This window comes from Rhinoraja longicauda, chromosome 12, assembly GCF_053455715.1.
Source record: "Rhinoraja longicauda isolate Sanriku21f chromosome 12, sRhiLon1.1, whole genome shotgun sequence".
NCBI classification, from domain to species: Eukaryota; Metazoa; Chordata; class Chondrichthyes; order Rajiformes; family Arhynchobatidae; genus Rhinoraja; species Rhinoraja longicauda.
The window spans coordinates 45692713-45707619 of record NC_135964.1 but is presented as its reverse complement, the minus strand read 5'-3'; the positions used below and the strand labels follow the sequence as shown (position 1 = coordinate 45707619).

At 44.6% G+C, this 14907-nt stretch overlaps 1 protein-coding gene across 7 annotated transcripts in view; it reads left to right on the top strand.

The window, feature by feature from the left end:
• The window catches only part of erg (ETS transcription factor ERG), a 123540-nt gene extending 108954 nt beyond the window's left edge, over positions 1-14586 (top strand). For 4 of the 7 annotated variants that reach the window (XM_078409669.1, XM_078409663.1, XM_078409666.1 and 1 more), the window contains 5 exons: positions 3000-3071; positions 4958-5020; positions 7957-8010; positions 11130-11180; positions 12588-14586. In XM_078409669.1, coding sequence (XP_078265795.1) covers positions 3000-3071; positions 4958-5020; positions 7957-8010; positions 11130-11180; positions 12588-13108 — 761 coding nt within the window. In that variant the 3' untranslated portion in view covers positions 13109-14586. The remainder of the gene's footprint in view (positions 1-2999; positions 3072-4957; positions 5021-7956; positions 8011-11129; positions 11181-12587) is intronic. The other 3 variants (XM_078409664.1, XM_078409667.1, XM_078409665.1) reach the window with 2 other exon arrangements.
• Positions 14587-14907: the final 321 nt, after the last annotated feature.

Below are 14907 nucleotides of genomic sequence, written 5' to 3'. Positions count from 1 at the left end.
TAGGGTTGAAGTGAGAGGAAGCAGTTTTAACTTGGGGTAAGTTTTTTCTATATGCAGGGGACTGGTTGATATCTGGAACATGCTGCCAGAGGAAGTGGAGGAATCAGGTACAATTACTACTTTTAGGAGGCATTTAGCCAGACATTTAAATATGCAAAACATAGAAGGATACAGTCCGAACACAGTCAAATGTTATTAATGTAGATGGGAAAAAGCTCAGCATGGACATGGTTGTCTTGAGGGCCTGTTTCTCTGCTATACAACTCTTATGATTCCTTTTATTCACTAAATGCTGGAGTAACTCAGCAGGTCAGGCAGCATCTCGGGAGAGAAGGAATGGGTGACGTTTCGGGTCGAGACCCTTCTTCAGACTGATGTCGGGGGTGGGACAAAGGAAGGATATAGGTGGAGACAGGAAGATAGAGGGAGATCTGGGAAGGAGGAGGGGAAGGGAGGGACAGAGGAGCTATCTGAAGTTGGAGAAGTCGACGTTCATACCACCGGGCCGCAAACTGCCCAGGCGAAATATGAGGTGCTGCTCCTCCAATTTCCGGCGGGCATCACTATGGCACTGGAGGAGGCCCATGACAGAGAGGTCAGACTGGGAATGGGAGGGGGAGTTAAAGTGCTGGGCCACCGGGAGATCAGTTGCGTTAATGCGGACCGAGCGCAGGTGTTCAGCGAAGCGATCGCCGAGCCTGCGCTTGGTTTCGCCGATATAAATAAGTTGACATCTAGAGCAGCGGATGCAATAGATGAGGTTGGAGGAGGTGCAGGTGAACCTCTGTCTCACCTGGAAAGACTGTTTGGGTCCTTTGATGGAGTTGAGGGGGGAGGTAAAGGGACAGGTGTTGCATCTCGTGCGGTTGCAAGGGAAAGTGCCCGGGGTTAGGGTGGTTTGGGTAGGAAGGGACGAGTGGACCAGGGAGTTGCGGAGGGAACGGTCTCTGCGGAACGCAGAGAGGGGAGGGGATGGGAAGATATGGCCAGTGGTGGGGTCCTGTTGTAGGTGACGGAAATGTTGGTGGATGATATGTTGGATCCGCTGGCTGGTGGGGTGGAAGGTGAGAACGAGGGGGATCCTGTCCTTGTTGCGAGTGGGGGGAGGGAGAGCAAGAGCGGAGCTGCGGGATGTAGAAGAGACCCTAGTGAGAGAGATTCCTTCCTCACCCAGAAAATGTGAGGGAAAAATAGCTTCATCTGCAATTTCTCCCGTGTTATTTTCTGGTCAGAAATCAGGCCAACTCCACAGAAATCCAGGAATGAAAAATAAATGCAACTTATCTGTATGGCAAAATACAACATCATACCAACAACACCTAAGAACTAAAAGCAATTCAAAATAAGGAAATAGTCGGAATAGAGATAATATTCATGAAAGGCGTGAAACGGATTGATAAGGCGAGAAAAAGTTGAAACAAAAGATTGGGGTTTATTTCTGGATGAATAATGCCCCAAAATCACAGAAAGAGAATAACACCAAAGATGGAATGGCTAAACAGGAGCAGGTCTTTTCCAATCTCCATCCATTAAAGCAGGTTGGCCAAATTTTACAGAGATATTATTAGGAATGATATCCTATTGAGGACAATCGACCAGGCCAATGTTCACTTATCCAGAGAATGGATGACTTGGAGGAAATCTAATAGAAGACTCTATTGTTTAATGAGGTGGATGGAGAGAAACCAATTCCAGTGGTAGGTAAGTGCAGATCTTGTAGGGAGGCACAGAAGGCTGTGGAGGCCAAGTCAATGGATATTTTAAAGGCGGAGATGGACAGGTTCTTGATCAGAACGGGTGTCAGGGGTTATGGGGGAAGGCAGGAGAATGGGTTGAGAGGGAAAGATGAATGAATGGCGGAACAGACTTGATGGGCCGAATGGCCTAATTTTGCACCTCGAACTTGTGAACATGAATTTATAAGGCAGGGTGGAAGTTAAATGCTAAGAATTTAGCGGGCGTTTATATGTATACTGAAACCAATGAAAATGTAAAACATATTATTAGATGCAAGTTGAAAAAGTTAAATGGGAGCATTGGTACACCCAAAGAGGTCACGGCAAGTAGGTAGCAGGTAAATAACAGCAAACAAACTTTGTGTGCACTTTTACGACTGACTTGGGATATTTCGTCTGAACGGCTTGTTTCTGTGCTGTAGATTCCAAGCAACCTTTGGCAAAAGGGCTCCCAGTCTGTTGTTAGATGATGGATATTTTACCACTTTACTGAGTGCAACATTATTTATCCCAGTGCAATTATAATCACCTCCCTCACCTTTTCCATCAGGCATTCCCTAATAGAATAGCTTCACATCGCCATTGTTCCTTTGACAAGAATATGAATGTTGCCTGATCAACAATTGGCAGGAATCAACTTACACATTCTATGACATCAAAGTGAAAGGGCTGGGCAATTGCACCAGTGTTGGTCTGAGAATCTTACCACCACCTCTTATTTCCCTCCTTTAATATTGCCTCCAGTTTATCGCTGTTGCTGTCTAGAACACAGTGACTCACACCATGATGTGGCAGATTCTCTGACCCTCTCAGTCAAGAGACAGTTCTTAGCACGTGGAATGCAACCGACAAGTGATGATGTCTTTCTTTAAAGGAGGAACCCTCTAAAGAAGCCTGACCCAACCCTTACTGCAGTAGATAAATGCTTTGATTATTACCTGTTTTCTCAATGTAAATCTGCTCATGAAGATCTCCTCTGAATGTCACTGCACAGAAATGTTTGTCACGTTCAGGCCAATCGTTATTTCTTTTCCCGCAATTCCCACGCCCCCAGACTCCACGTCGATGCTGGATGATGTTGATGACTAAACACTAACCAGCAATCACCAACCTTCCAAGCACTGGGGCCAAGTAGTCAGTGACCTTGGGATCAGGGACGCCACCCTTTGCCCTGAGCAGCATTGCAACCTGATGCACTTATATTTGGTCCATTGCTCTTTTGCACGTAATTGCTTGACTGTTATTTCCTCTTTGTCTTTTCAGGGGGTGCAACATTCATTTTTCCAAATCCATCCGTTTATCCTGAACCAACCCAAAGACTGTCAGTGCGACCCGGTAAGATTCTGCAATGTCGATGTAACTGGGAGATGGACTATCAGTGAAAATATTGCTGTTGGAACATACACCCAGAGATTGAATTATACCCTTTTTCAGTGTGATAAATACGCCCAGCGAATTTTAATTTAGCTTACTTTAGAGATACAGTGTGGAAACAGGCCCGTCAGTCCACCGAGTCCACGTTGACCAATGATCACCGTACAGCAGTTCTGTCCAAAATGCTTGGGGCAGTTTACAGAGGGTTAATTAACTTACAAACCTGCACATCGTTGGGATGTGGGAGGAAACTGGAGGAAACCCATGTGCTCACGGGGAGAACGTGCAAACGTCACACAGACAGCACCTGGAGCCAGGGATGAACACGGGTCTCTGGCACTCTAAGGGGGCAATTCCACCACCGTGCCTCCGTGCCGCCCCATTGTGTTAATGCCCAAACAAATTCCCCATGGAAATCCAAGACACTGGACACAGATTCATCAAAAACAATGCTGTGCGTCTCTGCATTAAAATGGCTTCTGCGCTGTTCCTATCAGTAACTACAACAAGTGCTTGCAATGGTTCCATCCATGGCTTGCAATGTGTTGTAAAGCATATTATTGCTTGAGGATACAAAGTGCGGGTCAGGCAGCATCTCTGGAGAACACGGAATAGGTGACGTTTCGGGTCAAAACGTCACCTATCCATTTACTCCAGAGATGCTGCCTAACCCGTTGAGTTACTCCAGAACTTTGTATCCGAATGTGTAAACCAGCATCGGCAGTTCCTTGGTTCAACGCATATTATGGATTTATCTTCGCCCATGGCAGCCACCTTCCAGTGAGTCAAAGCTCTATCATGGAAATGAGAGAGAACGGAGCACAGAGAGGACAAGGCCTTCTGCTACGTATCTGGGCACCTGATGGTGTGCACCAGTTGTGTCCCCCTGCCATGACGGACTTCATGTTGCTCAGGTCGGATCAAGGGGCCAGTGATTCCTCAGGCACCTTTGATGTGACTTGCATGGAAAGTCTTCGACATGCGTAAAGACCAACATTGGTGGAGAGTGCACAAACATGAGCCTTGAAAACCGAGGCTTTTTGCAGGGATCCACTGCAGGGAGCTCAGTGACTGTCCGTGAACCACAGCTCAACGATGGCAACAAGGCCAACAGTGCAATCTAAGCCGGAGGTCTGCTAAAGTGCGATAATATTGTGAAAGAATGGGTCGACTAGGCTTGTATTCACAGGAATTTAGAAGGATGAGAGGGGGGTCTTATAGAAACATGGAAAATTCTTAAAGGCTAGATGCAGGAAAAATGTTCCCGATGTCGGGGGGGGGGGGGGGGGGGGGGGGGGAGTCCAGAACCAGGGGTCACAGTTTAAGAATAAGGGGTGGGCCATTTAGGACTGAGATGAGGAAAAACTTCTTCACCCAGAGAGTTGTGAATCTGTGGAATTCTCTGCCACAGAAGGAAGTGGAGGCCAATTCACTAGATGTTTTCAAGAGAGAGTTAGATCCAGCTCTGAGGGCCAAAGGAATCACGGGATATGGGGAAAAAGCGGGAACGGGGTGCTGATTTTAGATGATAAGCCATGATCATATTGAATGGCGGTGATGGTTCGAGGGGCCGAATGGCCTGCTCCTGCACCTATTTTTCTATGGTTCTATGTTTCTATGAATGGCAAAGTGCGGGTGGTGGTCTCGAGTGAGCACGTCCCGACTAGTCCCACAGCCAGACGCCCACCTTTTGGTTCCATTGAAAAGGACAAATAATCCCAATGTGTTTTGCTCACACTAGACGTCTGGAGTTATCACCACCCACCGGTCTGCCATAGTCCTGCAAGAGAGTCTGTCAGAAATTGTTCATTGATGAATATTTCATTCATTCCATGTTCCATATTTAGATCTGCCTTATGATGCAACCAGACGAACCGGGTGGGGAGGTCACGCTGGAGTTCCGCCAAAGGGTAATTAGTTTACAGTCGGTTACATTGATCAATGGGGGCCTTTGTCTCCGCAGATACCGCGTACAAAGTTGCAGCAGGGCAACTATTTTTCTGTAAAGTCTGTCTTCGTCAAGGTGACAAGGATTATTTGTCGGGAATGCAACCCTTGGAATGAGTTCCATGGGCAGACACCAGTCCCTGCCGACCTGATCCAAAGGTCAATCCACCAGTAGAGCTCAATTGAATGGAAGCAGCTAGTTACTCGGGTAGAAACATCGAAACAAAGAAAATAGGTGCAGGAGTAGGCCATTCGGCCCTTCGAGCCAGCACCACCCTTCAATATGTTCATGGCTGATCATCCAGAATCAGTACCCCATTCCTGCTTTCTCCCCATATTCCTTGATTCCGTTAGCCCTAAGAGCTATATCTAACTCTCTCCTGAGTACATCCAGTAAATTGGTCTCCACTGCCTTCTGTGGCAGAGAATTTCACAGATTCCCAACTCTCTGGGTGAAAAAGTTTTTCCTAAGGGGTAGGGAATGGCCTACCCCTTATTCTTCAACTGTGACCCCTAGTTCTGGACTCCACCAACATCTGGAACATTTTTCCTGCACCTAGCCTGTCCAATCCCTTAATATTTTTATATGTTTCTATAAGATCCCCTCTCATCCTTCTAAATTCCAGTGTGTCAGCCTAAGAAGAAACAGGAAGAGGTCTCTCATCCCTTTAAAACTTCTCCACTGCTCATAAAATCCATGGCTATTCTCATCTTGGGCTAACTCTATTTTCTGCCTGTTTCTCTGTAATCCAAAGATTCATACAGCGTAGAAAAAGGCCCTTCAGCCCAACTTGCCCACACCCACCAACATTTCCCACCCACGCTCATCCCACCTGCCTGCGTTTGGCTCATATCCCTCCAAACCTGTCCTATTCATGTACCTGTCTAATTGTTTCTTAAACGTTGCAATAGGCCCTGCCTTAAGTACCTGTCTCAAGTGGGTAACCCATTATTTTGAAACTGTATCTGGTAATGTTTGGCTCCCCTATAAGAGAAATAACCTCCCTCGTCTACTTTGTCCCACCCTTCAAAATCGTATGTGCTTTAATAAGATCACATTCTTCTGCATTCTGATGAGTACTGGCCAAACCCTCCTCAACATTTCCTTGTAAAACAACTTGGCCAACCTGGAATTAACCTTTTTGGACCTAAAATGGAAACCGAAAGTGCTGGAGCTAGTCAGCAGGTCAGGCAGCATCAATGAAAGGAAAAACTGAATATTTAATAGTCAATGTTAAATATCTCCCTCTCAGCAAATGACGTCTGATTTGCTGACCATCTCCATAATTTTCTGTTTCTATTTCAGTCTTATGATCTTCAATTTTTGCTTCCCCTGATTGTTTCCAATGCCACCATATTCCATCACGATTAAGGACACCGATCGACATGCATGCGGTACTCCAAATGTTTTCTCACCAACACCTTGTACAGCTGCAGGAAACATCCCTACTTTTACGTTCGAACCCTCTTGCAGCATGAACCAGCTTTCCATCTGCCTTGCTAATTACTCGTTGCACATGGATGCCAAATTTGTGTTACCCTACAGACGCCTAGCTGCCATTGAGTTATGCCATGTCACTTCACTTAAACAACGTCCTGCTTTATTGTTCTTCACACATCCCAGTCTGCCAATTACTTGTGAGGAGATTTGGGAGGCAGATTGCACAGCGGGGAAAAAGCTACAGCAGAGGATGCTTATGCTCACTTTCATTTTGAGGAGGAAGACTATAGTACAATATTGAGTTTTAAAGGCATGGAGTCACACAGCATGGAAACAGGCCCTTCAGCCCATTTTGACCGTGCCAACCAAGATGCCCCATCGAAGCCAGTCCCATTTATACGTGTTTGGCACATATCCCTCTGCACCTTTCCTGTGTACGTACATTGAGAGTGTTTAGAGATACAGCACGGAAACAGACCCGCCCCCCGAGTCCACACCGACAAGCGATCCCCATAAACTGTCCTGCACTCCAGGGACAATTTACCATTTTACCAAAGCCAATTAACCTACAAACCTGTACGTCTTTGGAGAGTGGGAGGAAACAGGGGGCACCTGGAGAAAAGCCACGCAGTCATAACGGGAATGTACAAATTCCGTACAGACAGCACCTGTGGTTAGGATCGAACCCGGGTCTCTGGCGCTGTCAGACAGCAACTCTACCGCTTTGCCTCAGTGCCGCCCCCACCAGTTTAAATATCTTAGAAATAATGTTATTGCACCTGCCTCAACTACTTCTTCCAGCAACTTGTTCAATAAGGCTCGATTGTAATCACGTGTTGTCTTTTGGCTGACCGGTCAGCACGTGACAAAAGCTTTTCACTGCACCTCGGTGCACGCGACAATAAACTAAACTGAGTTAAATATACCAACCACCCTCTGTGTGGAATTATCCTCCCCATATTCCCAATGAGGGCCACCTTTGTGTGAGCTCTTGATGTGAGTTACAGTTGTCATGGGTTGGGGTCCCACTGTGTAGGAAGGAAGAGACCAGTGTTTCATCTATTTACTCATCCATGACCCCCTGGGCGGGTACGCCTTAAAAGCTGTGAGAGTTGTAGCAGGCTGGCCCGTGCATACAAGATGCCATCTAATGATCTGCTGCCTATTCCTGTCACGTGACACTTTAGTGGCAGCATCATAACCTTGATGCTTCAATTAAAATGGTGCAACCTTGAATTCTGAATAGAGTCATAAAGTTATATGGTCATATGGCACGGAAACAGGCCGTTCGGTCCAATCCGTTAATGCCGACCAAGGTGCCCCATTTAAACTGTCCCCCTTGCCTGTCAAATAGCTCTAAACCATTTCTATCCATGTACCTGTCCTGGTGTCTTTTAAAACGCAGTAGGAAGAAAATATTCTAAAAGATCTTAATTGACAACTTTTCTTCCTTGCCAGGAACCCCTTCCACAAATGTGACCAAAGTTGAAGACCAGCCCCGGCAACCAATAGGTACATGCAATTGTACATTTTAAACTATGCCGGCTGCCAGTTTAGCTGTGTTGGTATATCAGCATTCTTTCAGAGCCTTTGATCCCACACGACTAATTCTTAAAGATAGACACAAGTCTTTGGAGTAACTCAGTGGGTCAGGCAGCATCTCTGGAGAAAAGGAATAGGTGACATTTCAGGTTGGAACCCTTCTTCAGTCTGAAAGATAGTGAGGGTGGGGATGGGGGTGGGGGTTGGGGGGGGGGGGGGTGTTGGGGGAGAGGAAAATTAGAGGCAAGAAAAGGCCAGAACAAAACAGGTGACCACAAGAAGGGTTGGAGTCCATAATGACCCTTCTTCAGACTCATCCCGAAATGTCACCCATTCCTTCTCTCCAGAGATGGTGCCCGTCCCGCTGAGTTACTCCAGCATTTTGCGTCTATTTTTGGTTTAAACCGGCATCTGCAGTTCTTTCCTACACGGATACATTTCCATGATTCTGTAGGTGTACCTTTGTCAAATGTAAAGGACAACAAGTCTTCTCACATCGTCCCTGCGAGAAGGAATTTCACAATAGACCTCCCTCCCTAAACATTCCTCTCTAAGAAAATTACTGTGCTTGCTATCTGAGGCTGAACGCATGTGATAATTACTGCTGCCAATAAGCATAAAATCAGGTGTACAAATAAAATTTCAAAAGGATACCTGACTAAAATACATAGATGTTGCAGATAAAATTCTGATATTACCTGATTGCACACCAGTTTAAAAAACATTTCCCAATTATAATTAAGCAAACATATTTGGGGGGAAACCACAATTTCACTGAAAAACAAGCTTAATTTCAAATGTAATGTGGCTAGATTGCTAATTGCATGTTAAAGTGGAAGCTCTAATCTACTAACTGTTAAAACAGTAAACCAGAAAATGTTATACAAACTAAAGAAGTATTTGGCCACCGTTATCAGCAGTAGTTATTTTCATCTGCTCTGTTGATGATACTAAGCTGGGGGGTAGTGTGAATTGTGAGGAAGATGCAATAAGGCTGCAGGGTGACTTGGACAGGTTGTGTGAGTGGGCGGATACATGGCAGATGCAGTTTAATGTAGATAAGTGTGAGGTTATTCACTTTGAAGGTAAGAATAGAAAGGCAGATTATTATCTGAATGGTGTCAAGTTAGAAGGAGGGGGAGTTCAACGAGATCTGGGTGTCCTAGTGCATCAGTCAATGAAAGGAAGCATGCAGGTACAGCAGGCAGTGAAGAAAGCCAATGGAATGTTGGCCTTCGTAACAAGAGGAGTTGAGTATAGGAGCAAAGAGGTCCTTCTACAGTTGTACCGGGCCCTGGTGAGACCGCACCTGGAGTACTGTGTGCAGTTTTGGTCTCCAAATTTGAGGAAGGATATTCTTGCTATGGAGGGCGTGCAGCGTAGGTTCACTAGGTTAATTCCCGGAATGGCGGGACTGTCGTATGTTGAAAGGCTGGAGCGATTGGGCTTGTATACACTGGAATTTAGAAGGATGAGGGGGGATCTTATTGAAACATATAAGATAATTAGGGGATTGGACACATTAGAGGCAGGAAACATGTTCCCAATGTTGGGGGAGTCCAGAACAAGGGGCCACAGTTTAAGAATAAGGGGTAGGCCATTTAGAACGGAGATGAGGAAGAACTTTTTCAGTCAGAGAGTGGTGAAGGTGTGGAATTCTCTGCCTCAGAAGGCAGTGGAGGCCAGTTCGTTGGATGCTTTCAAGAGAGAGCTGGATAGAGCTCTTAAGGATAGTGGAGTGAAGGGGTATGGGGAGAAGGCAGGAACGGGGTACTGATTGAGAGTGATCAGCCATGATCGCATTGAATGGCAGTGCTGGCTCGAAGGGCTGAATGGCCTACTCCTGCACCTATTGTCCATTGTCTATTGTCTATTGTTTTATTCTCTGCCTTCTTGTTAAGATCTAATTTTGCAAACACCAGAAGCCCTTTGATATCTTAGGTAGTTAGCCAACTTTGCTGTATGAAATGAGGTAGCTAATATTGGCACACAATTGAACAAAGGAATTGGGGTTAAAAAGGTTGGGAAGGGAAACAGTCAGAACCTTTCTCCGCAGGGTGGAGAAAGACTAAAGGGTCAAAGACTAAAGAACATAGCTTTAAGTTGAGAGGGGCAACGTTTCAAGTAGCAAGCTTACAGAGCTAGATTTTTACACAGTGAATGGTGGGTGCCTGGAATGAGTTGCCTGGGGTGGTAGTGGAAGATATCATACTGGCATTTAAGAGGCTTTTAGATAGGCACATGGATATGCAGGGAATGGAGTGTTATGGATCACGTGCAGGTAGAGGAGATTAGTTTAACTTAGCATCATGTTCAGCACAGACATTGTGGGCCGAAGGGCCTGTTATGGTGCTGTGCTGTTCTAAGCACAAAAACGTACAGGCAGATGAGATTAGTTTATCTTTGCATCATGTTGAGCACAAACATTGTGGGTCGAAGGGTTTGTTCCTGTGGAACATAGTTCTTGCTCATGTTCTATGAGACATGGTGGTGGTGGACATTGGTGAGAGGATGGACCCATTGTAAGGTCTGATCACATTCTCTCCAATTGTCCACATCTGATTCTGGCCAGAAACGACACCGCAGATGGTCAGGGGCTTGGAAAACATTTTGCTGGTTCGGGGTCCAATGCAGTGTCTAGACTGCTGCTCTAGCTGATAAAAGATAACTAGGTCAGAGGACATCCTCAAACCTCTCTAGTTCACGTGGCTCAGGAATACCACCAATGATACAGAGTCATAGAGTCATACAGAGTAGAGTCAGGCCCTTGCCCACACACCAACCAACATGTCCCAGCTACACTAATCCCACCTGCTTGCGTTTGGCCCATATCCCTCTAAACCTGTCCTATCCATGTGCCTACCTAATTGTTTCTTAAACATTGCGATAGTCCCTGCCTCAACTACCTCCTCCGGCAGCTCGTTCCATACATCCATCACCCTTTGTGTGAAATTATTAACCAATATTAACCAATTGAATCTGCAGATGAATGTAGATGCTTCTGCAATATGAATCTTATATTTATGTTTTTAAATATTCTCAGAAGATTCTGAATTAGGTCACCATTTAAACATATGTTCTAATGTTAGCAGATCCTTATCAGATTCTTGGACCAACGAGCAGCAGACTTGCAAACCCAGGTATGTTGAAAGGAACAAAAAAGCAGTTTTAATGAAAGAATAAAAATTAACACTAATTAACATTCATCAATTCCTTGATTAATTCTCCTTCTCTCATCTTTACTATCAAGATGGTTTTCACCATCATGTCTCTGTGTTTATTCCTATCACCAATACCGTCAAACATTATACTTCTGTCAGCCTTTCTCACTCTATCGAAACGTCTGCATGTATTTTGCCATATAATGAGCGTTTTGGCAGCTCTGGGCCTGTACTCGCTGGAGCTTCGAAGGATGAGGGGGGACCTCATTGAAACTTACCGAATAGCGGTAGGCCTGGATAGAGTGGATGTGGAGAGGATGTTTCCACTAGTGGGAAAATGAGGCCATAGCCTCAGGATAAATGGACATGCCTTGAGAAAGGAGATGAGGAGGAATTTCTCTAGTCAGAGGGTCGTGAATCTGTGGAATTCATTGCCACAGAAGGCTGTGGAGACCGTCAATTGATATTTTTAAGGTGGAGATTGATAAATTCTTGATTAATGTGGGTGTCAGGGGTTACGGGGAGAAGGCAGGAGAATGAGGTTGAGAGGGAAAGATAGATCAGCCATGATTAAATGGCGGAACAGACTTGATGTGCCGAATGGCCTAATTCTGCTCTGATGATTTATGAACTTCTGAACTTATTTTTTCTTTCTACTTACCTTTCCCAGCTTTGTGCCTGGTAAGTCTTGAATCTCTCCCCTTTCGTTTTAATAAAAATGGAAACACTGAAGCTGTGGGCTTCCTTTGGTCAAGATTTGGCATAATCGATTTGGCCTCAGGAAAGCCACCAGCTTCTACAAAGACTCCACACACCCATGCCACCGTCTGTTTGAACTACTTCCATCTGGCAGACGGTACAAGGCCTTCTACGCCCACACCTCCAGACTAAGAAACAGCTTTATCCCTAGAGCTATAGCTGCTCTGAATCGGTCCTGCTGAGAGCCTGCCATGATCTGTCTCTGCCCCCCAGGGTCATCTGGCACAACTGACCCCTGCATGAACCTTTTTTTGCACTTTATCTTGTTTCCCTTTTTTTTCTTTTCCCCCCCCCCTTTTGTTGTTTTCATTTTTGCCGTGATTTATTTATATATTTATATATCCAAAGACGTACAGGTATGTAGGTTAATTGGCTGGGTAAATGTAAAAATTGTCCCTAGTGGGTGTAGGATAGTGTTAATGTACGGGGATCGCTGGGCGGCACGGACTTGGTGGGCCGAAAAGGCCTGTTTCCGGCTGTATATATATGATATGATGATATGATATTTGATAGCATCGATATGGAAGCGACATTCTCAATCTCGTTGTACTTGTACAATGACAATATAAGATATTGTATTGTATTGTATTGTATTGTATTGTAATCCTCTCGTTCGCTCTGTTTCAGGGAGTGGTCAGATTCAGCTGTGGCAGTTCTTGCTGGAGCTTCTGTCCGACAGCACCAACGCCACCTGCATTACCTGGGAAGGGACCAATGGAGAGTTCAAGATGACGGACCCGGATGAAGTGGCAAGACGTTGGGGGGAGAGGAAGAGCAAGCCCAACATGAACTATGACAAGCTGAGCAGGGCCTTGCGTTACTACTACGACAAGAACATCATGACCAAGGTCCATGGCAAGCGCTATGCCTACAAGTTTGACTTCCACGGCATCGCACAAGCCTTGCAGCCCCACCCCCCCGAGTCTTCTGTGTACAAGTACCCAACAGATATCTCGTACATGAGCTCCTATCACGCACATCAGCCAAAGATGAATTTTGTGGCTTCCCATCCTCAGGCTCTACCTGTGACATCGTCTAGTTTCTTCGCAGCACCGGGTCCATACTGGAATTCTCCGACTGGGAGCATCTACCCAAATGCCAGGCATCCCGCCACCCACATGCCACCCCATCTTGGCACCTACTATTGAACAAAGCTCATATTCTCAATAAAGACTAGAGTTTCTGCTCTGGGAATGCAACACTGTGTTACTAACTATGGACTTTTAAAATTGGAGAACCCCCCCCCCCCCCTCCCTCCCAAAGTTTAGACTCAAACTACATGAACATACTGAAGATGAGATAAGTCTCAAATACTGGAAGAGATAAACCGTGTGTTGACGAATTGAGGAAAAAAAACTTGATATCTGTCTGTGGGAGATTGGAGTTGGGTTACTGGAAGGGCAGTATTTTGTAACGGGCATTTGAAATGAGAAAAAAAGAATTAAGGATCAAGAAACTGGTTACCTTTGGCTATCAGGAAGAAATGAGTGTTGCATGGAATGCAATATTGTGATTATGGAATTTAAGAATCAAAAATCAACACACAGCAAGAGAAAACAAAAGTCAAAATTATATAAATGTAGGACCGACCGACGAGAGACTTGAAATGTAACATCGTGGATATTCTTCAGTAGTTAAACTCTTGCTCTCTGAAATGAAATATTTATACCTTCCGGAATTTATTTGTTAACAGGATTTATCATTCTAAATATATCAAAATCAAAAATTGTGGAAGATATCTCCGAAACCTGGGAGACTGTTGGACAAAACTGCAATGATTTGGTACAATGATTTCTTACTTTGCATGGTTTGAGCCAAACATTTGGATTTTGAGTATGTGCAGAAGGCTTTGTGATGGACTGGTAATTAGATGAAGGCAATGAAGCAGGAGAATAGTTAGTTAGAGAGGAATGAACTGGTGTGCGTGTGTGTTTTGTTTTGCAAATGGACATGCAAAAACAAGACAATGTCAATTGGATGTACAAAGTTTCGCCAAAGAAGTCACCAAAAAAAACCAGGATAATTTTCATAGTCGTGAATATAGGAAGGGGAAATCAAAAACGGAAATCTGGAGCCAAAACACTTCCTCATATAATGAATTTTTTAAAGCAAATCTCTAAGAATTGGAAAACTGGGATTGTCTGGAATTATAACATTTTGAAAACAATCGGGATTTTGTGAATGTGCTTGATGTAAAACTGATCGGGACCTGAAACTTGGGGTTCTGACATTTTTATACCAGCACATTTGGGCTGGGGAAAAAGCCCATTATCAAACCTGAGGAGATTTCAATGCATTTTTTTTAAACCTAGGCGGTCGCCAGTTGTGAAGAGTCGCGAACGCTGTGCGTTTGTAAGAAATAAGTATTCAAATCAAGGTTATTTGCATTTTATATTGTAAACTTATTATGTAACTTATGCATTTATATATTCCTTTGTTTTCTGACACTACGAGTTGACCTCGGCCAACCATGAACACCAAAATAGTTTTTAAAAAAACATACAAAAATGGGAGAAAAAAAGAAAAAGAAAAAAAAATTACGCGCGATTAAATGTTACAGCCTTGATTTATAACTCTTTTTAATGAAATATGCTTTATGTTTACATATGAAACTCTTAGCACATAGGATGCAAATTATATATGTATTAAAATAAGCCTGGCTTTCATTTCTGAGTTTGTTTCACATTGTTACTCATACATAGAAACATGGAAACAGAAAATAGGTGCAGGAGTAGGCCATTCGGCCCTTCGAGCCAGCACCACCATTCAATATGATCATGGCTGATCATCCAAAATCAGTACCCCGCTCCTGCTTTCTCCCCGTATCCCTCGATTCCGTTAGTGTAGTTGATTCCGTTGATACCTCAAGCTTATGACAGCATCTGTTCGTGTGGTCATGTATGGTCATGTATGATGGGAGAGTGTGCATAGGCCAACGGAAGGGATG